The 23,382-nt window shown below is 39.0% G+C and overlaps 2 protein-coding genes and 1 long non-coding RNA gene across 5 annotated transcripts in view; 2 read left to right on the top strand and 1 right to left on the bottom strand.

Annotated features, from left to right (window-relative positions):
* zgc:110329 (uncharacterized protein LOC550500 homolog) overlaps positions 1–23,382 on the top strand; it is a 42,431-nt gene that overhangs the window by 15,141 nt on the left and 3,908 nt on the right. For both annotated transcript variants that reach the window (XM_037778338.1, XM_037778339.1), the window contains exons 3-7: positions 12,989–13,063; positions 13,178–13,273; positions 14,911–15,027; positions 19,233–19,283; positions 23,000–23,116. In XM_037778338.1, coding sequence (XP_037634266.1) covers positions 12,989–13,063; positions 13,178–13,273; positions 14,911–15,027; positions 19,233–19,283; positions 23,000–23,116 — 456 coding nt within the window. The remainder of the gene's footprint in view (positions 1–12,988; positions 13,064–13,177; positions 13,274–14,910; positions 15,028–19,232; positions 19,284–22,999; positions 23,117–23,382) is intronic.
* Positions 154–1,394, top strand: LOC119493194. Its single transcript, XR_005207927.1, has 3 exons — positions 154–276; positions 593–808; positions 913–1,394. It is a non-coding gene; the product is annotated as an uncharacterized LOC119493194 (long non-coding RNA).
* si:ch211-40k21.5 (uncharacterized protein LOC100332117 homolog) lies at positions 1,618–8,283 on the bottom strand. Of its 2 annotated transcripts, XR_005207926.1 has the most exons (6): positions 4,406–4,658; positions 4,081–4,251; positions 3,817–3,902; positions 3,605–3,709; positions 2,377–2,621; positions 1,618–1,887 (listed from the first exon to the last, which is right to left on the bottom strand). XR_005207926.1 is itself a non-coding variant. In XM_037778340.1 (4 exons), exons 1-4 carry the CDS (start codon positions 8,257–8,259, stop codon positions 1,868–1,870), a joined length of 669 nt encoding a protein of 222 aa, XP_037634268.1. In that variant the 5' UTR covers positions 8,260–8,283; the 3' UTR covers positions 1,618–1,867. The 2 variants fall into 2 exon arrangements, 1 of the variants encoding a protein (XP_037634268.1); XM_037778340.1 differs by lacking the exons at positions 3,605–3,709; positions 3,817–3,902; positions 4,081–4,251; positions 4,406–4,658 and adding exons at positions 2,821–2,985; positions 8,021–8,283.

The following is a 23,382-nucleotide window of genomic DNA, read 5'->3' as shown; positions in this document are numbered from 1 at the left end:
TCCCCTCTCTGTCCGAAGCCCCTCCCCCCACACGAGAACGGGCATATGCACGCGCTTCATACGTGCTCGCTACATCTGAGGAGGCTACCGCAGCGAGCTACACATTACCTTCTAACGACATCAACAGTTACCATGGCTGAGTCACAGGTGAGAAAAATACTTTGTCACAGACCACATTTAGCTACCACGGACAACTTTGAACATATGACAACAAACAGTATTTATGCTTAGTGTAAAATAACGCTGGAGACCGACGTCAACAAAAGCTAAAGTATTGTAAGACTTTGCTGCATTTGAAGTGTTTCGTTTATAGACCGAATAAAAGCAATTGTTTATTTTGTAGACGAAATGACGAGCTAAACTTTAGAAACAACGTAGCCCAATGTTTTATTCAATCTATATCATAGCTAGCTGGCTAACGTTAGCCAACGGCCAGTTGCTTCTTCAAGTTTCAGTAACGCTATCTTTCTAAGTTTACTGTTTTTTAGTCTGTATAGATAACTTTACACATCTGAAAATAAATAAAACCATGACCATGTTATTCATAATGGAAATGGTAATTTTACATTTGTTACATATCTATTACTAACAGAGCACCGTCGAGTCAGATCCTGACTATGTCCTGGAGCAGCCGGCTAGGAATGGACGAGGGAGAGGGAGAGGGAGAGGAAGAGGGCGAGCTAGTGGACGTGGACGTGGCAGAGGGTCTGGCCGGGGGAGAGGACAGAGTCAGCTTGAAGACCCTCTGGCTGAAGATGACTTCAGCAGAGTACAACTACTACAAGCTCGACGGATATCAGATGAACAGGTAACTCAAAATATAACATGTCCATACTTTATGTCCACATTATGATCATTATTGTTTATTCATAAATAAAGTAATACTTTTTCCCTGATCTACTGTCTTTCTAGGCCAGAATTCAGAGTTTGAGCCTGCAGCAGTGTCGGGAGCTTCTGGGGAGATGTCTGTTCAGGGATCCCAGCCTCATTTTTGATCTAATGGTCAGCGCTCCTCCACCAGGTCCTCCTGGCCAGGACCCCAATCAACCTGAGTGGTGTGTCTGCATGAGGTGCAGGGAAATGCCCACTGACGTGGAAAGGAAGTGCTGTGGCCAGCCACCACAGAACTGCATTTCCCTGCTACCTCATGTGGACCTCTACATCCTCCATGAGGGTGTCCTTCGCCTGGCCAGGAGGATCTGGAACGACATTAGGGCTCAGCAGGACGTACCCAATCCCGGAGAGGACAACAGACAGTTCCGGTATGCTGCTTACCGGCAGTTTGTCGTGTGGCAGTATGGAGCCTTGGGGCAGGGTAACAGAACAGTAATTCCCAGCTGTTGTGTGTGGAGGATTAGGGACAAATACCCTGATCCCCACCACCAATATGTGGGCTTTATCCCACGCAGGCTCTGAAACAACCCCCCCCGCCCCCACCCCCACCCACACCCACACCCAACCCCCCCTGTGTGATGTGATATTTTTGTAGAGTATTTACATTTTACTTATTGTTATTCTTGCCATTGTTTTTGTACAAATAAATCCATTGAAGGATGACCACCTGCTTTTTTTGTTCACGACTGCCAGTGTCAATACCATGCAGTAAAAAAATTCAGCTCACTTGGGTAACACTTTTATTACATTAAAAAATATAGATGACAATCCCAAACATTCATAACACACCAAAAAAAAAGTTTAGAAAAAGGTAAATTAAAAAATAAGTACACCATCTTTCAGTGGGGCTAGGCCTATAGAACATGTCTGACCCCTGGTCAGTATTTTTGAGTGGTGGCCATAGTAGGGGTGTAGGTGGGGTCGACTCAGGTGAGGTGTCGCAGGGGTCACATCTTCTCCTATGGGCGGCTGCTCACTTAGGTAGTCCTTGGCCTTGCGAATGAACAAAGAATAGCATGTTAGAATTTTGAAATCAGTTGTTTAGTTTTGACTATAACGTCACACATATAGGCCATATATATAGGCTATAATATTTTTTAAAAGGCTGCTGTTATGCATATATAATAACTTATTTAGCATGCAACTCTATGCTGGTCTTTTGTTGGTTGAGAAGATTCTTACTCTGCCTCTCATGCTATAGTACCATATTATTTCAATGACAACATGTCAATACGTCTTTTTGTGTGTCAATGCGTGATGTCTTTACATTATCATAAATTATACCTTTCATATAACATCTCTGTAGTCGTCAAAAAGCTGCTTGTAATTAACAAAATCTATATGCAACCTTTATCAACTAAAATCAGAATCAGTGTAATGAGAAACTATTTTGTGAAGGCTGCAAGGGTTAGTGTGAAAACATGCAATTTGGGTTTCTGAAGAAGGGATGTTGAATGAGGCCCACTGAAAGAACTTCTATACCTTGTCGTCGACTGACTTGTGTGTGCAGTAGCTCCTCTGTGGTTGGAGGTGGAATACCACATAGCAAACCATACTGCCGCGGGTCATCAGGCCTCTGGCGTCTCACACGCGGCATGCCTCTGTCTGCTGTGGTGCGGCTTCGGAGGATGGCCCTCTGGAGGTCAGGAATGTAGCCATAGTCCTTGTCGACCTTCATTGTGTACAGGCTCCACTTCCGCGACTTCTTGTTGTACAGCTTCCGGTATCTGACATAATGAAATTAGCATATGACCGAAACAGGAAAAGATGGTTATTGAAAAATGAATTTGTGATAAATTTGCAAAACTGCTGCCTGTGCAAGGGCAACATTCATTATAATTATTCATGTATAAATTTGACCTTATATTATAAAACTAATATATTTCCGTTTTAGTGGGTATACTGTTGTCAATTTTAAGAACTTACTCAATGGAGCCATCAGCTTTTCTCTGCACTGGTCGGTGGACATGATGATTATAATCCAAACCAGCAAGTAGGGTGCGAGCTGAATAGACGGGCGGGGTGAAACTGAATCTCTTGCTGGCATACATCAGTATGTGGTTGTGAAATGACTCAAGTTCTGCTGTAGACCTAAACAGTAAAAAACAAGTGTTAGATCTTTTATGTTGTCATTAGTTGATACATATAGTCACAATCAGTGGTGGACAGTAAAAAAATAAAAAGGACTTTGATCAAGTCACTGCATGATTTACAATCATCTGTATTTTAGAGATTTTTCAAAAAGGGACCCACTCTCTGCATGATCTTTCCCAAGATTTACTCACTTTTTTCTTCCCTATGTGGGTTTTTTAGGGAGTAAGCCAGGAGCTTCCTTTGTTTGAGTTAAATACTTTTGAACATAAACATTACATGTAAAACCCATGCCCACATACCTAAATCCCAGGTACTTCACTACTTGACCCAGCCAGCGTGCATTTAGCACTATCTCAGTGAGTGCTCTGTGTGCCACAGATCCCTTCTCTATCCATTCCTTGTCCCTGTTGTCCGACAAGGGTCCATGGTGACAGGCGCCAAGAGCCCACTCGTGTTCTCCTGTGACGTGATGGAGTAGGCCAGCCCACATGTCCTAAGAGAACAATAACGCATCAGCAATGATCCGACACATTACGCTGAAATGATGTCTGCAGCTGTGAAATATTTCTGGCTCCACAAGTGTAGCAATATAAATAACAGTTCATATAGTACTTACAAAGAAGTCGTCATAGGTTGCCGACATTTTGGCACAAAACCAAAAGTGGTTACACACATCCTTGCTCCAAATGAGTAAAATGGAGCACCCCTTCTGCTGGCTCGCCTGACCACAGAATGAAATGCAAAAACAATCAAAGAAAATTATTGGTGTAAGCAAGTTTTGTGACGAAGTGACAATGAGTTCAAATGAAATACATTCCATAATATTACCTGGTGGATCTTCTTTCCAAGGTTTTTCGATCCGTGCCACATGTCAAGGGTATGGCGAACTCCCCATGACTTATATATGCCCTTGGCTGTATGAACAGTGAACAAAAGACATTTGTAAGTACAGACATCTACACGACTCCTGCACAAGTCAACACACATATTAAAAATGAATAACAAACTAAAAACCTATATACGTACTAAAGAGTGCAGCTATCTGGCTATGAGCATCAGTACATATTTCGCTCAAATTTCCTATTTCCTGACGAAGTGTGTCAAAAGTCCGGATGAAGGCTTCCTTCTCCATGATGACACTGTTCCGCGCCGTTTCACGTTTGTCCACTGTCACCATGGAGATGATGTCTTTAGAGTCATTCTCCATCACACTATATGTGCAGTACTGTGCACAGAATCCAGGGCTGTCCATCCGACCATCTCCTTTTAAAACAAAACATAAATAATCATTTCAGAAATTGGAACACACTTTTTTTATGATTCACTCTAGTGGATATGATACTGACCACTTCCGGTTGTACAACAACCGGTATTTGTCAGTATCATATCCACAAATCTATGTCAAAACAGAACTTACCCAGGGCCACGACACTGGCTTTGGGCTTTAGCTGGGAAATAACTAATCCTCGCTTTTCTTCCCAGAACTGTTTTATGGTGTCCACACAGTAGGTGTCCTGTATTTTGAAAAATGTGGACCTTCCCACCATCCCCATGTTCATAAATTTGAACAGTAATGCCACTTTCGCATAGTTGTTTCCAGAGAGGAGGATATTGACAGCCAACATGAAGTCCCCTATCAGCATCCCATACTTGAGAGCGGACTGTGAACTCCAACGCCACACAATATGACCAAAGGGACACGTCTAGAAAAAAAAGAAGAGTGACAGAAAGCAAAATGGGTTTTATTGTGCATATCAAAGCTTAGTGCGGTGCTGCATATATTTTGCACTATACAACACATAATATGGGCAAAAAGTACCACACACTCCAAAGTCATGAAGTACATATATTTTCCAAAAATGGCTGTTCCTGGCTGGTGTCAGCTCAATGTACAAGATTCTTCACAGCCTTGCCCAATTCTCACCAAGGCAGTTTGTAACAGTTTGTGATGCAGCAATTACAATTTGCTGCTTACATTGTTAAAATATTTTAAAAAACAACATAATATCAATACTGTAAAATAAATACTCACCCACTCAATGATGGCAGCTGTGGCCCTGGATTTGACTGTCACCTGAAAGGGTACATGGGCTTGGCACGCTGCATTGGTAACAGGGTCCTTGGCGGTACACATAGGGATGGGCAGCAGAAGGTACTCAGCCAGCAGCTTCAAGTTTAGATGATAGGCAATAGAAGCTGGCTGGCCAATGACCTCGTCTTCTCTCTGGGGCTGGAGCTTTTCTGGCATCTCAGGTGCATCTGTGAGAGTCGGACCGACGTCTGAAGAGTCATGCACAGTGTCCTCCATACTTATGGCTGGAAGTGCATCCAAGCGAATGCTCGTAGAGGGGAGGGCACCACCAGTTCTGTTGGGAAAATATTATGAATCACAAAAAAAGCACTGTGAAATGGATACATAATGTCAGACATGTAGGACACATGTTATGTAATTACATTCCTTGCACTCACTGAATGTGAACATAAGCTATAGGCCCCTCATGTGACACCAAAAAAAAAAGAAAATGGATGGATAGATAATTACACACACCACAGTGACTTACCGGACACACAAAGGGAAGATGTAATCAGCATCACTGTCGTCATCACTGTCGACTTCCCTGGTCTCCTCCTCCTCCTCCAAAGATGAGACAGACTCTGTCTCTTCAGCGTGGCACAAGGTGTCATCTGCCCAGTCAATGCTATAGACAGGATAAAATTATTTAGTAATATTATCTTGCACCAATATACAAGGGGGCACATGCTCAAAATATAAAGAGGAAATTCAAAAACAGATAAACTTACATGGAATTCTGAATGTCGTTGAACTCCTCTACATTGATGCGGTCAGCATTCAAATCAAGTGATGCCATACTAAGCACAATGAAATAATAAGAGAATAAGATCACATTACTGCTCATCACAAACTCTGAGACCAGAATATAACCACCAAGAATGCAGGATATAACTCATATGCTACCATATTTGTCACTGGCATGGAAAATATACCTTGCATCAAGTTCCTGTACTGATCCATCCTCATTGTTGCTGGTATCCAGCTCTCCAACACCAGCTACTGAGAAGTCATCATCTCTGAAAATTAGGGAATCAAGTTTAAATCAAAATGAACCAGAGGGAGGGCATCTGTCTTGACAAGTTCAGCTGGTTTCCCAATGATTCTTCATGTGGACATCAATGGAAAGGCATAAGCCAATTCTGATTGCACATAATAGCCAAAAAAACAAAACAAGTTAGACTCACCGGTCAGAGAGAGATTCAGCCAAAATGCAAGATACTGCTGGGTCTGGCAGTCTGGCAAAGTGTCCAACCTTGTGTGGTGTTGACATTACCCTTATCTTCTCATAGCTGTAAAAGACATACATACAATACCATTATAGATTTTGATCATATATGTCATTGCAAAAGGAATATAAAACAAAGTATAAATAAGAAATGATGACATTCTAGACTGAGATTACTAAGAAATGACTGTACAGGTTGTGAATGAGGGTGAAACCTAACTCCATTGCTGGTGGGGTTTAGTGTTGTGGGGGGGAGATGAAGCTTAGCTTGCTTATTGTTGAAAAACAAATAAAATGGGAAAATATGAATCACAAAATGGAATGTAATTTGGAAATCAGGACTCAATAACATATAAAAAATAGTAATAGTAATAGTTTAGTTCGCTAAATAATAATTGCTGTAAGCCCTGTTCACATTATGACTGTAAACACAAATAACTATCCAGGGGGTGGATGTTGCTGGGATGGGGGATGGGGGATGGGCATGGGGTAGTTTGAAGGCTGTTTGTTTTGTGCAAACCACGAAGACTAAAGAAACTGGTTTATAACAATATGAAGGCTAGATTATGTCGGTGGAAAACGCGCTTCCCCCATGGGACAATAAACAATACTGAACGGGGAATTATGAGTAGTGTTACTCATACAGGTATAAGTAGCGTTACTGTATGAGTAACGCTACTCATACAGGTTACTGTATGAGTAACACTACTGTATGAGTAAGGTTACTGTATGAGTAACGTTACTGTATGAGTAACACTACTGTATGAGTAAGGTTACTGTATGAGTAACGTTACTGCATACAGTAACTACATACAGTACTGTATGAGTAACACTACTGTATGAGTAACACTACTGTATGAGTAACACTACTGTATGAGTAAGGTTACTGTATGAGTAACGTTACTGTATGAGTAACACTACTCATACAGGTTACTGTATGAGTAACACTACTGTATGAGTAAGGTTACTGTATGAGTAACGTTACTGTATGAGTAACACTACTGTATGAGTAAGGTTACTGTATGAGTAACGTTACTGTATGAGTAACACTACTCATACAGGTTACTGTATGAGTAACACTACTGTATGAGTAAGGTTACTGTATGAGTAACGTTACTGTATGAATAACACTACTCATACAGGTTACTGTATGAGTAACACTACTGTATGAGTAACGTTACTGTATGAGTAAGGTTACTGTATGAGTAACGTTACTGTATGAGTAACACTACTCATACAGGTTACTGTATGAGTAACACTACTGTATGAGTAAGGTTACTGTATGAGTAACGTTACTGTATGAGTAACACTACTGTATGAGTAACACTACTGTATGAGTAACACTACTGTATGAGTAAGGTTACTGTATGAGTAACGTTACTGTATGAGTAACGCTACTCATACAGGTTACTGTATCGAGTACTACTGACTGTGATGTGTCGTTATATAGCGGCAATTCTATGGGAATTACCGTCCGTTCTTTCTCTTAGTAAACTTATGGGTCTCTAAAGCCCTTTGAGATGACAGACTGTGATTCAAGGATCCAGCTACAGTAGCTACATAAACATAAACATGGACTTGAATTAGCCGCAGCAAGCCTCGGGCTACGGTTAGCAGAAGGCTAACGTACTTTCAACCTGGCTACTCATCGCCTGCTTTCACGGTAAAGCTACCTACAAACAAATCAGTACAAAACATTTAGATATTACAGGAAAACGAAGTTAGTAGCTTACCTGTCCAGGAGAAGAACTGCAAGCTCGGAGTCCAACGTGAGGCCGATGCTGTCCCGGAGATCTCTCCACCGCTGAAACGCTTCGCCGATATTGACACGCGTTTTATTCCGCTTATTGTCGGACTCTCTTTTGGACTGTCTTCTTGAAAAGTCTGTCTTTCTTTTTTTGGGTTGTTTTGAGGTGTAGGCAGTTGCTGCCAATGCTGGAATAGCAAGCTTTCCAGTAGGTTGTTCCGCCATTGACCGAGTCTTTCACTATCTGCAGAGACCAGACGTGAACGCGCATCTCCTTTTGTGGAACAGCCAATAGGAACGCTCTCTCTGAAATGCCCTGTGATTGGTCAAAGTCTGCCGTCACGGGCAAGATTTTCTAAAGCCTGTAAACAGAGCCATGAGGAGGTGCAGAGGTGTAGTTTTCTCTCAGATCACTTGAATTACAATATGCTGAAAGGTTATTATGGATTTTTTGCCAAATTATGCCAAAATATTGTTGCCTACTGCCACTTTAAATGTAGAGACGGTGTCTGCCTCCAGGATGTGATGGTCAATGGTATCGAAAGCAGCACTAAGATCTAACAAGACAAGTCCTTTGTCTGATGCCATTAGAAGGTCATTTGTAATTTTCACTAGTGCTGTCTCTGTGCTATGGTGCACTCTAAATCCTGACTGATAATCCTTGAATAAATGATTGTTCTGTAGAAAGTCACACAGCTGACTGGCAACTGCTTTCTCGAGTATTTTGGAGGTAAAGGGAAGGTTAGATATAGGTCTATAGTTGGCTAGGACCTCAGGATCAAGAGTGGGCTTTTTAAGAAGAGGTTTAATTACAGCTACTTTAAAGGACTGTGGTACATAGCCTGTTAATAAAGACACATTGATCATATCCAGTAAAGAGGTGCTAACTAAGGGTAAAACTTCTTTAAGCAGTCTAGTTGGAATAGGGTCTAGGAGACAGGTAGATGATTTAGATGAAGAGATCAGTGAAGTCAGTTTGTGGAGGTCGATGGGAGAAAAGCAGTCTAAATATATATCAGGTTGTACAGCTGTTTCTAAGGTTCCTAAGTTTGAGGATTCTTCCTGTTTGGTGGAATGCCATATCCTTTCCAGTTTCCTCGATGCTTGCTTTAATTTACGTGTTTGAGGGTTATACCATGGAGCTGACTTCCTTTGTTTTATTAACTTCTTTTTTAGAGGGGCAACAGAATCAAGTGTGACTCGCTACTAGTATAGTATGAGGTTGTACTACTAGTATAGTATGAGGTTGTACTGCTAGTATAGTATGAGGTTGTACTACTAATATAGTATGAGGTTGTACTACTAGTATAATATGAGGATGTACTACTAGTATAGTATGAGGTTGTACTACTAGTATAGTATGAGGTTGTATTACTAGTATAGTATGAGGTTGTACTACTAGTATAGTATGAGGTTGTACTACTAGTATAGTATGAGGTTGTATTACTAGTATAGTATGAGGTTGTACTAGTATAGTATGAGGTTGTACTAGTATAGTATGAGGTTGTATTACTAGTATAGTATGAGGTTGTACTACTAGTATAGAATGAGGTTGTACTACTAGTATAGTATGAGGTTATACTACTAGTGTAGTATGAGGTTGTACTACTAGTATAGTATGAGGTTGTACTACTAGTATAGTATGAGGTTGTATTACTAGTATAGTACGAGGTTGTACTACTAGTATAGTATGAGGTTGTACCAGTATAGTATGAGGTTGTATTACTAGTATAGTATGAGGTTGTACTACTAGTATAGTATGAGGTTGTTGTACCAGTATAGTATGAGGTTGTATTACTAGTATAGTATGAGGTTGTACTACTAGTATAGTATGAGGTTGTACTACTAGTATAGTATGAGGTTGTACTACTAGTATAGAATGAGGTTGTACTACTAGTATAATATGAGGTTGTACTACTAGTATAGTATGAGGTTGTATTACTAGTATAGTATGAGGTTGTACTACTAGTATAGTAAGAGGTTGTACTAGTATAGTATGAGGTTGTACTAGTATAGTATGAGGTTGTATTACTAGTATAGTATGAGGTTGTACTACTAGTATAGAATGAGGTTGTACTAGTATAGTATGAGGTTGTATTACTAGTATAGTATGAGGTTGTACTACTAGTATAGAATGAGGTTGTACTACTAGTATAGTATGAGGTTGTACTACTAGTATAGTATGAGGTTATACTACTAGTATAGTATGAGGTTGTACTACTAGTATAGTATGAGGTTGTATTACTAGTATAGTATGAGGTTGTACTACTAGTATAGTATGAGGTTGTACTAGTATAGTATGAGGTTGTACTAGTATAGTATGAGGTTGTACTACTAGTATAGTATGAGGTTGTACTACTAGTATAGTATGAGGTTGTATTACTAGTATAGTATGAGGTTGTACTACTAGTATAGTATGAGGTTGTACCAGTATAGTATGAGGTTGTATTACTAGTATAGTATGAGGTTGTATAGTATGAGGTTGTACTACTAGTATAGTATGAGGTTGTATTACTAGTATAGTATGAGGTTGTACTACTAGTATAGTATGAGGTTGTACTACTAGTATAGTATGAGGTTGTACTAGTATAGTATGAGGTTGTACTAGTATAGTATGAGGTTGTACTAGTATAGTATGAGGTTGTACTACTAGTATAGTATGAGGTTGTACCTCTAGTATAGTATGAGGTTGTACTACTAGTATAGTATGAGGTTGTATTACTAGTATAGTATGAGGTTGTACTACTAGTATAGAATGAGGTTGTACTAGTATAGTATGAGGTTGTATTACTAGTATAGTATGAGGTTGTACTACTAGTATAGAATGAGGTTGTACTACTAGTATAGTATGAGGTTGTACTACTAGTATAGTATGAGGTTATACTACTAGTATAGTATGAGGTTGTACTACTAGTATAGTATGAGGTTGTATTACTAGTATAGTATGAGGTTGTACTACTAGTATAGTATGAGGTTGTACTAGTATAGTATGAGGTTGTACTAGTATAGTATGAGGTTGTACTACTAGTATAGTATGAGGTTGTACTACTAGTATAGTATGAGGTTGTACTACTAGTATAGTATGAGGTTGTACTACTAGTATAGTATGAGGTTGTACCAGTATAGTATGAGGTTGTATTACTAGTATAGTATGAGGTTGTACTACTAGTATAGTATGAGGTAGTATAGTATGAGGTTGTACTACTAGTATAGTATGAGGTTGTATTACTAGTATAGTATGAGGTTGTACTACTAGTATAGTATGAGGTTGTACTACTAGTATAGTATGAGGTTGTACTAGTATAGTATGAGGTTGTACTAGTATAGTATGAGGTTGTACTACTAGTATAGTATGAGGTTGTATTACTAGTATCGTATGAGGTTGTACTACTAGTATAGTATGAGGTTATACTACTAGTATAGTATGAGGTTGTATTACTAGTATAGTATGAGGTTGTTTTACTAGTATAGTATGAGGTTGTATTACTAGTATAGTATGAGGTTGTATTACTAGTATAGTATGAGGTTGTATTACTAGTATAGTATGAGGTTGTACCTCTAGTATAGTATGAGGTTGTACTACTAGTATAGTATGAGGTTGTATTACTAGTATAGTATAAGGTTGTATTACTAGTATAGAATGAGGTTGTACTACTAGTATAGTATGAGGTTGTACTACTAGTATAGTATGAGGTTATACTAATAGTATAGTATGAGGTTGTACCTCTAGTATAGTATGAGGTTGTATTACTAGTAGAGTATGAGGTTGTATTACTAGTAGAGTATGAGGTTGTATTACTAGTATAGTATGAGGTTGTACCTCTAGTATACAATGAGGTTGTACTACTAGTATAGTATGAGGTTGTACCTCTAGTATAGTATGAGGTTGTACTACTAGTATAGTATGAGGTTGTACTAGTATAGTATGAGGTTGTACTACTAGTATAGTATGAGGTTGTATTACTAGTATCGTATGAGGTTGTACTACTAGTATAGTATGAGGTTATACTACTAGTATAGTATGAGGTTGTATTACTAGTATAGTATGAGGTTGTTTTACTAGTATAGTATGAGGTTGTATTACTAGTATAGTATGAGGTTGTATTACTAGTATAGTATGAGGTTGTACCTCTAGTATAGTATGAGGTTGTACTACTAGTATAGTATGAGGTTGTATTACTAGTATAGTATAAGGTTGTATTACTAGTATAGAATGAGGTTGTACTACTAGTATAGTATGAGGTTGTACTACTAGTATAGTATGAGGTTATACTACTAGTATAGTATGAGGTTGTACCTCTAGTATAGTATGAGGTTGTATTACTAGTAGAGTATGAGGTTGTATTACTAGTAGAGTATGAGGTTGTATTACTAGTATAGTATGAGGTTGTACCTCTAGTATACAATGAGGTTGTACTACTAGTATAGTATGAGGTTGTACCTCTAGTATAGTATGAGGTTGTACTACTAGTATAGTATGAGGTTGTACCTCTAGTATAGTATGAGGTTGTACCTCTAGTATAGTATGAGGTTGTATTACTAGTAGAGTATGAGGTTGTATTACTAGTAGAGTATGAGGTTGTACCTCTAGTAGAGTATGAGGTTGTACCTCTAGTATAGTATGAGGTTTGGGATACAGCCTCTGTCACTTTCAAATCACTTTTAAGAACTCACTTTTTTAGAATTGCTTTTCTGTGATTTTATTTGTTTTATGACATTGTAGTTGTTTTACCCTTCAGGTTTTATAGATGTTTAGTTAGTGGCTTTTAGTACCTTTTGTTATCCCTGTGTTTTAAATGTGTTGTGTTTTTTATTGTAAAGCACTTTGTAACTGTTTTGAAAGGTGCTATATAAATAAATATTATTATTATTATTATAATTATTATTATTATTTGGTAGAAGTGTGACTAGGTGTGTTAAACGCTGTATGAATGTTCTCTTTGTCCCTCTGCAGTTCCTCTGTGTTCTCTGTGTGTTGCTGCTGCTTCAGGCCGTCGGCCTCACCACGGCGCTCATCTTTGAAAACAAGGTGAACGTCTTATTAGTACATTCTCATATATTAGCCCTAACGGTAGCCTCTAGCCACAGCCGGGTCACTACTGACTGCTAACAATGACCTCCTCTCCTCTCTCATTTGATCTAGACTTCTGCATTGTTTCAGAGCAGTATACGTGAAGGAATTAAACACTACTACGATGACCTGGACTTCAAAAACATCTTGGACTATATGCAACAAAAGGTAGTTTGAAATTTTATCTAGAAAATGTGACATTTATTTGGGAGATTTGTGGACGTTAGTAATGATTACAAATTTGAATACTAGGTATTGTTATAAAGTGATGGTATTGTTTGATATTGTTGTGATATGCAGGTGTAGGATGAACAGATGTGGGATGGACCAGAAGGGGTTAACTCGGAGGATTTCAGTCCAACCAGTTTAGCACCAAGCTGCTCATTTCATATCACAGATGATGAGATTGTTGATTTCAGTTTGAACCATTTCTATTTCCTTATTTTCAGTACTTACTGTTGTGGCGTGATGAGCACACACATACCTGCTCTGTCAGACCCTCCTGGGACGTCATCATTTCATGACAAACTGAAGACGTCTAATAAGTCTTGATAATGATACGACTGGACCTACAGTGTGACTACTTAGTATTATGGTTCATGTATGTATTTATGGTTCATGGGGTGGCTGTGGCTCAGAGGTAGAGCGGGTCGCCCACCAATTGGAAGACTAGAAAGGAGATGTATAGATGCAGGTCCATTTACCATTTACCATGTAGCTGGATCAAAGATGGTTCTTTAAAGGACACACCATTCGACATCATGTTTTGCTTCTCTAAAATCAGACTAGGAAATCTAAAGGTGTCTTCTAGAGCAGCAAAAAGACAAAGTAGTGTCTTTTGGTCTATCTGATGGACTGGGTAGAGCTGCAAACAATGCTGGGAATAAATAATATACATAATATATAATAATAATACATTAGTTGTGGCAGTCTACAGCTGCTAAATCTACAAAGAGAATACATGAATAAAAGAAAAATTGCTGCATGTTAGGGCTGTAAGAAAATATCAAATATTGTAATATTATGTTTTGTGATACTGTATTGATTCTCAAAATCATTGTATCAATTTTTAATTAATAGTTTACATGCAAAGTCAGTCAGTCAGAGTAGTGCTGTGATGTTGGATGTTAAAGAGACAGTGATAAATGCTAATGCACATCCCAAAAGTACTATACTCAGATTTTATGCATATGATGGTGTGTTATTTATACTATGACAATTTTCATAAAATTAGATTTAATAAATTGCTTACAGTATCGCAATATATTGAATTGTAACCCCTGTATCATGATACCATGATATCATATCGCCAGATTCTTGCTAGCACACAGCCCTACTACATGAGCTCTCTGTTTGAGATCCATTTTTCATCTGAGCATCAACAGTAGAAGTGACCTCAGTATTGGCTCCACTGAACCATATTCTGTACAAGTTCAGTTTCTCTTGTCTGTAATTGGTGTCCTTCATCGTCTAGGAAAGGTCTCAACACGTTTGACACAGGATTAATTGTCTCTGTGAAGTACTTAAAAATGTCAGAAACTCTTCAGTCTTCACATGAGCTCCTGTTTCATCTCCACATGGACTTCAGTCTGCTGTAGGACTGGGATATACAGAGAGATGGTTGTCTGGGTGGCGTGATGAGATCGGGTGTGTGGATTACACAGCAGACGCTGTAACTCAGCGGGATGGTTTCATCTGAAAGAGCTTCAGCTTGTTGTCGTTTCACATTTAAATTTGACGTGGACCTTTTGTTCTGATGGCATGCTTGGTTCCTAACTGCCTTGTCTTGCTGTTTTGTCTTCCAGTTTTCATGTTGTGGAGGGGACGAGTATAAAGACTGGGGAGTCAACCAGTACCATTTCTGCAATGGTACTGGTCCACTAGCCTGCGGGGTTCCGTATACCTGTTGTGTTCGCCGCAAGGTGAGTGCTGGAAATTTACACAAAATCCCATAAAACATCTGCAGCAGCTGTTACTTCCTGTAAATGCTGTCACACCTGTGTTACAGTTCAGTTGGTCCAGATCAAGGACAAAGAGACCTCTTAGTTCTCTAGTCGGGTTCGTGGTCACACTGACTTATTACAAATCAACCGCGAGGACTGAACACATGGGCTGGCTGGCAACTAACTCACTGATTGATCATCCTGCATCATCATCAGCAGCACATGAACCCCCATCGGGAAATCAAAATCACACCACATGTGATTATTTGGTGCTCACCAATAAATAACGGATTATGGGAAACCGGAGTTGGTTGAAACCACCCCAAGAAACTGCAGTTCAAGCGTGGATGTATTGTAAATGAAAGGAAACACTTAAAGGGACTGTTTGTAACTTTTTACACGTATAAATCTACCGGGTCGGTTTCCCATGCACGCTCGCATATGCGCGCCCGCGTGTGGCCGGAGTCTCTGCGCCGCTGCCTGTTTGCCTTCACTCACAAACCGTGCTCGTTCTCGTTCTCGCTCTCTCGCTCCAACTCACGTTCATGCGCGCTCACTCCACACTGCAAGAGTTAGGTCCAAGAGTTAGTTTAGCTCTGAGAATATCTAGTGAATGTTCGTTTCTCTTCATGCTTCAGCCTCCGCGGCTGAAGCAGGAAAAGCCAACACTAGGATCAGCAGTGATTCATGGAGAGACCTTCATCTGGTCAGCTAATATTACTGCCAAGCAGCTGAAATATAGAGTGATATTGTGCTTTTAGCTGACGTGTGTCGCCTCACTGTTTTGAGTGATGCTTGTTCATGTCTATTTAGAGTGAGCCACCGCGAACCCGACGCTGACTTCAGTTGACTTAACGGCCACAGGTGTCGCTGTTAACAAGCATTTCTGAAAGTTACAAACAGTCCCTTTAACATAGTACAGTATATAACACAATACAAACTAAACCTGTAACGGACATTTAGTCAACTCACTAGCAACCTGTTCAGACAGGTAGTTGCCGTGTGTCCTATGGATCTGGATCACATTGGTTGCTTGGAAGGCCGCAATCAGACTGACAATGTTCACAGAGTAGAATGTAAATAGATGAAATTAGCTTCTCTTTGTTCGCACAGATTTTCAGTTTCTACTCTGAGATGAGGGCCCATTTCAGGGTAACCAGTTCAGCCAGTTAATTAGCAGGTATTCATACTAGGGATGCTAATTTAAAAAATGTTTCTAACCGATAACCGACCCTCGTTAACCGATTATTAACCTGTGTGTGTCGCATTCAGCCGTGCTATTTTTAGTGCCTAGCAAGCCGCCCAGCTGCAACAAAAAGCCGATGCACACACAGGTTAAATCATCATTTATCACCAGCTGCAGTGTATGAGCACAACAGACAACTGAGTCCCCGGTTCACCAGACCGGGAGAGTTACTGTAGCAGCCATGATGCTGCGTGCATTGTCCCAGTAAGTCTCCACCGCATTATTTAGTCCGTTAGTTTAGCAGTGAGATTGTCAGCTGTGTGTCTGCCCGGCGTAACGTTAGCGAGTGTCTGACAGACCGTGTGTGTTTGTGCTACGTTAGCAGCTGTAGCGTTGCTGGTGACTTCATGCTCGCCGTTGTCACACACATAAGGTTTGTCAGCGCGGCGTAACGTTAGTGTGTGCGTGCGCGTGTGCGTGTGGCTGTCAGTGGCGTGATAGCTGTGAACGTAGGTGTAGCAGACAGTGTGTGTACAGATTATTTGTCGGTGAATAAATGCTACAACCATGGATATATTAAGAGAACTGGATCCAGCGTTGGAGGCGGGGCCCAGTCATTCCTATGAGAGTTGCTCAGTGGAGCATCAAGGCAAGGCAGCTTTATTTGTATAGCACATTTCAACAACAGGGCAATTCAAAGTGCTTTACATAAACATTCAAGAACATTGCGACAAAGTGCAAAAGAAAATTACGACATAATTAAAACAGTTATAAAAACATTAAAACATTAAAGATTAGAAAATAAAAACAAGCTAAAAATAAAAGCTAGGATAGAAGCTAAAATAGAATATAACACAAAAGAGTAAAATCTCTAGTGCAGTATATAAGATCATTATCTGGTTTAATTAAAGGCAGCAGCAGCAAACAGGAAAGTTTTAAGCTTTGTTTTAAAAGAACTCAGAGTTGGAGCGGTCCTGCAGGTTTCTGGGAGCTTGTTCCAGATATTTGATGCATAAAAACTGAATGCTGCTTCTGCATGTTTAGTTCTGTCTCAGGGGACACTAAGCAGACCTGATCCAGATGACCTGAGAGGTCTGGATGGTTCAGAACGTAGCAGAAGATCAGAAATGTATTTTGGCCCTAAACCATTTAGTGCTTTGTAAACCAGCAGAAGTATTTAGAAATCAATTCTCTGAGAGACAGGGAGCAAGTGTAGAGACCTCAGAACTGGACTGATGTGATCCACTTTCTTGGTCTTAGTGAGGACTCTGAGACACAGGGAGCCAGTGTAGAGACCTCAGAACTGGACTGATGTGATCCACTTTCTTGGTCTTAGTGAGGACTCTAGCAGCAGCGTTCTGAATCAGCTGCAGCTGTCTGATCGATTTTTTAGGAAGACTAGTAAAGACGCCGTTACAGTAGTCAAGTCAGCTGAAGATAAATGCATGGACTAGTTTTACCAAATCCTGCTGAGACATCAGTCCTCTAATTCTTGCTATATTCTTCAGGTGATAGAAGGCTGTCTTTGTAATTGTCTTAATATGGCTGTTAAAGCTCAGATCAGAGTCCATGACTACACCAAGGTTTCTGGCTTGGTCCGAGCTTTTTAACATTACAGATTGTAGGTGAGCACTAACCTTTAATCTTTCCTTTTTGGCTCCAAAAACTACGACCTCAGTTTTGTCTTTGTTCAACTGAAGAAAATTCTGGCACATCCAATTACTGACTTGTTCAATGCACTCACTCAGTGCTTGTATTGGACTGTAGCATGAAGTCTAAATGGCTCGACTTCCGTCTGGAAAAGTACCCGGATTTTGGCGGAGTAGCGTCTGCTCGGTCACATGACTTGGTCACGGGGTCCTAACGTCACGCCGTCATCACGGCTTGCGCTCCAGCCTCGATCTGGGTCTCACTCACATGAACGGAGGAAGGGAAATAACTCTGGATTCAGCTGTTAGTTCATTTTACAACTTTAAAAACGTAATGATTTAAATAAGGACTATTAGAGTGTTCATACTGGGGAGTTGATTCACCTCAAAATAAATGATCCTCTGAGTTACAGACGTCTCTTTCCCAATGGAAATCTATGGGAAAAAGTCTTTTTGGGCCCAATGGCATCACGTGACGGACACAGAAGTTGTCGTACCGCCGTTTGGCCACTACGAAAGTCGGGATCGACAACCGGCGCTCTTCCTGGGGGCTTGGCTACAACTCCTCCAAGCCAACTTCCTGTGTCTGTAACTCCGGCTCAGACTCTCTTAAGGGGGGCTGTTTAGGTGGACCAGCTTTTCTCCTTTAAGTGACGAGCCGCTCCTCTGAGTTTTGCTCAGCTTTCTAGCTATTTTTTAATTTTCGTTTAACCAATTAATCGGTTAACATTTCTAACGTCGGTTAACGGTTAATTATTAACATCCCTAATTGATACCGATCTGTTCGGTGTCAGTGATGTTACAGCCATCCTGATAATCCTAGTCGCTGCTGATGGTGGTTGAGAGTTAGTGATGTCTCCTGCTTTATCAAAGCAAGAAGAAACACTTTATTATCTACACATCAGAGATGTAATTGATTGTGTGAGAGAAGTGTCTTGTATGTGGCCTTTCGCAGAGTTCTCTCTTTAAATGAACTGTTGGACCCTCGTGGCCCCCTCCACCCTCTATACGCCCGATATCACTCCTGACCCTCGGCTCAAAACACTGATAATGTCTCTGGAAGCAGTGGAGCTGTGCTGGAGAAATTTAATGACCGAATCATCCAATACTCTCACAGCGGGAGTTGATTAGGAAAACTGTCTGGGTTTCAACTGTTATCGGTTCCTACCTGTCGGGGCTACAGTCATTCTGCAAACACTTGAGTTCACGCTCTGGCTGCCAGGGGACAGGAACACTCCCTGGTGATGAGCTTTACTCCCACACATGTCCCCATGGTGTTGTCTCTGGTCATCATAGTGCACCTAAAGTCTTGTCTCTGACTCTCTAAATCTCTAAAACTTTTTCCACAGGTAGGAGAGGTCATCAACACTCTGTGTGGTTACAAGACTCTGAATGAACAGGTAAGAGGAACAACTGCTCATTATAGACACATCTAGGACTCCTAACAGCACGGCAGCGGCTCATTAGGACATTTTAACATGTTGTACCCACTGAGATAACGTCTGCTGTCTTTTCTTTCATCATATTAGAGCTGCATAAATTAGTCAATTAATTGAGGAAATAATCATCGGATTAATTGATAATAGTCATTAGTTACTACATCATATCTTCACTATTATTATGTTTAACATTGGTTTTATTTAATCACACTGACACACTGGTGTTATCATGAGTATGCAGTTTAGGAATGAGCAATATGGATAAAATCATTGTAATTATCTTATATTATAAGAGGTTTTTTTTTAGTATGTTAGTATGAATAGTACGTTAGTATCGATAGTACGTTAGTATCTATAGTACGTTAGCGTGAATAGTACGTTAGAGTGAATAGTACGTTAGCATTAATAGTACGTTAGTGTAAATAGTACATTAGTATTAATAGTACGTTATTGTGAATAGTACGTTAGTGTGAATAGTACGTTAGCATTAATAGTACGTTAGTGTGAATAGTACGTTATTGTGAATACTACGTTAGTGTGAATAGTACGTTATTGTGAATACTACGTTAGTGTGAATAGTACGCTAGTGTGAATAATACGCAAGTGTGAACAGTACGCTAGTTTGAATAGTATTCTAGTGTGAATAGTACGCTAGTGTGAATAGTACATTAGTATCTATAGTACGCTAGTGTGAATAGTACATTTGTATCTATAGTACGCTAGTGTGAATAGTACATTTGTATCTATAGTACGTTAGTGTGAATAGTACGTTAGTATCTATAGTACGTTAGTATCTATAGAACATTAGTGTGAATAGTACTTTAGTATCTATAGTACATTAGTGTGAATAGTACGTTAGTATCTATAGTACTATATTGTGAATAGTACGTTAGTATTAATAGTACGTTAATGTGAATAGTACGTTAGTATCGATAGTACGTTAGTATCTATAGTACATTAGTGTGAATAGTACGTTAGTATTAATAGTATGTTAGCATTAATAGTACGTTAGCGTGAATAGTACGTTAGCATTAATAGTACGTTAGCGTGAATAGTACGTTAGAGTGAATAGTACGTTAGCATTAATAGTACGTTAGTGTGAATAGTACATTAGTATTAATAGTACGTTATTGTGAATAGTACGTTAGTGTGAATAGTACGTTATTGTGAATACTACGTTAGTGTGAATAGTACGCTAGTGTGAATAATACGCAAGTGTGAACAGTACGCTAGTTTGAATAGTATTTTAGTGTGAATAGTACGCTAGTGTGAATAGTACATTTGTATCTATAGTACGTTAGTGTGAATAGTACGTTAGTATCAATAGTACGTTAGTATCTATAGTACGTTAGTATCTATAGAACATTAGTGTGAATAGTACTTTAGTATCTGTAGTACCTTAGTGTGAATAGTACTTTAGTATCTATAGTACATTAGTGTGAATAGTACGTTAGTATCTATAGTACTATATTGTGAATAGTACGTTAGTATTAATAGTACGTTAGTGTGAATAGTACGTTAGCATTAATAGAACGTTAGTGTGAATAGTACGTTAGTATCGATAGTACGTTAGTATCTATAGTACGTTAGTATTAATAGTATGTTAGCATTAATAGTACGTTAGTGTGAATAGTATGTTCGTGTGAATAGTACTTTAGCATTAGTAGTATGATAGTATTAATAGTATGTTAGTGTGAATAGCACGTTAGTATAAATAGTATGTTAGTATGAATAGTATGTTAGAATTAATAGTATGTTAGTGTGAATAGTATGTTAGCGTTAATTGTACGTTAGCGTGAATAGTACGTTAGCGTTAATAGTACGTTAGTGTGAATAGTACGTTAGTATTAATAGTACGTTATTGTGAATAGTACGTTAGTGTGAATAGTACGTTAGAGTGAATAGTACGTTAGCATTAATAGTACGTTAGTGTGAATAGTATGTTAGCATTAATAGTACGTTAGTGTGAATAGTACATTTGTATCTATAGTACGTTAGTGTGAATAGTACGTTAGTATCTATAGTACGTTAGTATCTATAGAACATTAGTGTGAATAGTACTTTAGTATCTATAGTACATTAGTGTGAATAGTACGTTAGTATCTATAGTACTATATTGTGAATAGTACGTTAGTATTAATAGTACGTTAGTGTGAATAGTACGTTAGTATCGATAGTACGTTAGTATCTATAGTACATTAGTGTGAATAGTACGTTAGTATTAATAGTATGTTAGCATTAATAGTACGTTAGAGTGAACAGTACGTAAGCATTAATAGTACGTTAGTGTGAATAGTACGTGAGTTTGAATAGTACGTTAGTGTGAATAGTACGTTAGAGTGAATAGTACGTTAGTGTGAATAGTATGTTAGTGTGAATAGTACGTTAGCATTAATAGTATGTTAGTGTGAATAGTACGTTAGCATTATTAGTATGTTAGTGTGAATAGTGCGTTAGCATTAATAGTACGTTAGTGTGAATAGTACGTTAGCATTAATAGTATGTTAGTGTAAATAGTGCGTTAGCATTAATAGTATGTTAGTGTAAATAGTGCGTTAGCATTAATAGTACGTTAGTGTGAATAGTACGTTAGCATTAATAGTACGTTAGTGTGAATAGTACGTTAGTGTGAATAGTACGTTAGCGTGAATAGTATGTTAGTGTAAATAGTGCGTTAGCATTAATAGTACGTTAGTGTGAATAGTACATTAGCATTAATAGTACGTTAGTGTGAATAGTACGTTAGCATTAATAGTATGTTAGTGTAAATAGTGCGTTAGCATTAATAGTACGTTAGTGTGAATAGTATGTTAGCATTAATAGTATGTTAGTGTAAATAGTGCGTTAGCATTAATAGTACGTTAGTGTGAATAGTACGTTAGCATTAATAGTACCTTAGTGTGAATAGTACGTTAGCATTAATAGTACCTTAGTGTGAATAATACGTTAGCATTAATAGTACGTTAGTGTGAATAGTACGTTAGCATTAATAGTACCTTAGTGTGAATAGTACGTTAGCATTAATAGTACGTTAGTGTGAATAGTACGTTAGCATTAATAGTACCTTAGTGTGAATAGTACGTTAGCATTAATAGTACCTTAGCATTAATAGAACATTTCTATGCTATTTTGAACAGAGCCCATGCTGCTAGTCTCCTTTGAAAAGTAATATGTGATAATAATAATAACAAAACATATAACGATGATAATCTTGTGAATATGAAATTGTCTAGTCTTTGAATATAATACACATCACCTCTGTAGTATTATCTAGTGTTTCATGGCTTTAAAGGAATGTCCAGGCTCTTGGTCAAAGCTTATTGTCCTCTCAGAAGCATTAGCATTAGCATTAGCATCAGGCTGTGTGATGTACTTGTTCCTGAGAGGAGGTGTTTATGACTGAGAGAGTATTCTCTTTATCTAATGTCTAGTTTACAGTGATGATGTGTTGTTGCTGGATGTCAGGGAGTAGAAGGTCACTCTCTGATGCTAATTGACTATTTTTCCATCTTCCAGCTTCTAGTTTTTCTAGCCAGCAGCTGAAGTTGAAATACTTTCTACTGTGTGTCAGAAACTGACTGGTTCTAGTTCTCTTCTTGTTTTCGAGCAGCGAATGTTGAGTTTGAGTTTGAAACTGAAACTTTCCTCTTGTTGTCTTCCTCTGGTCTGTGCATCAGCGTGAAACCCTGCATGAGTTGATCCATGTGCGAGGCTGCATCCATGCAGTCAACCTGTGGATGAGTGACAACATTGGAATAACTGTTGCTCTCTGCTGCGCCATCGGGCTGCCTCAGGTAATTTAAAACTCACTGACACTGAACTGGGTCTGAAGCCCTCTTTCCAACCAAATGCTCCTCTTCAAATTAACCTTGATATCTGAACTGTAAACTCCCCACTTCCTGTGAAACTTTCTCACATTTTAATTTGAACAACACTGCCTGGCAAATTGTGTTCCACCCTGCCTAAAAGACTGATTTAACGCTGTCCGAATATTTAACATTGTTAGCAAAAACTAAATTCATTGTGGAGTAAATTTAAGTTTTCAGTTTTTGATAGTTTC

The sequence above is a fragment of the Sebastes umbrosus genome, chromosome 8 (assembly GCF_015220745.1).
Source record: "Sebastes umbrosus isolate fSebUmb1 chromosome 8, fSebUmb1.pri, whole genome shotgun sequence".
Taxonomy (NCBI): Eukaryota; Metazoa; Chordata; class Actinopteri; order Perciformes; family Sebastidae; genus Sebastes; species Sebastes umbrosus.
The sequence above is the reverse complement of the archived record's forward strand: the minus strand, read 5'-3'. Positions and strand labels throughout refer to the sequence as shown.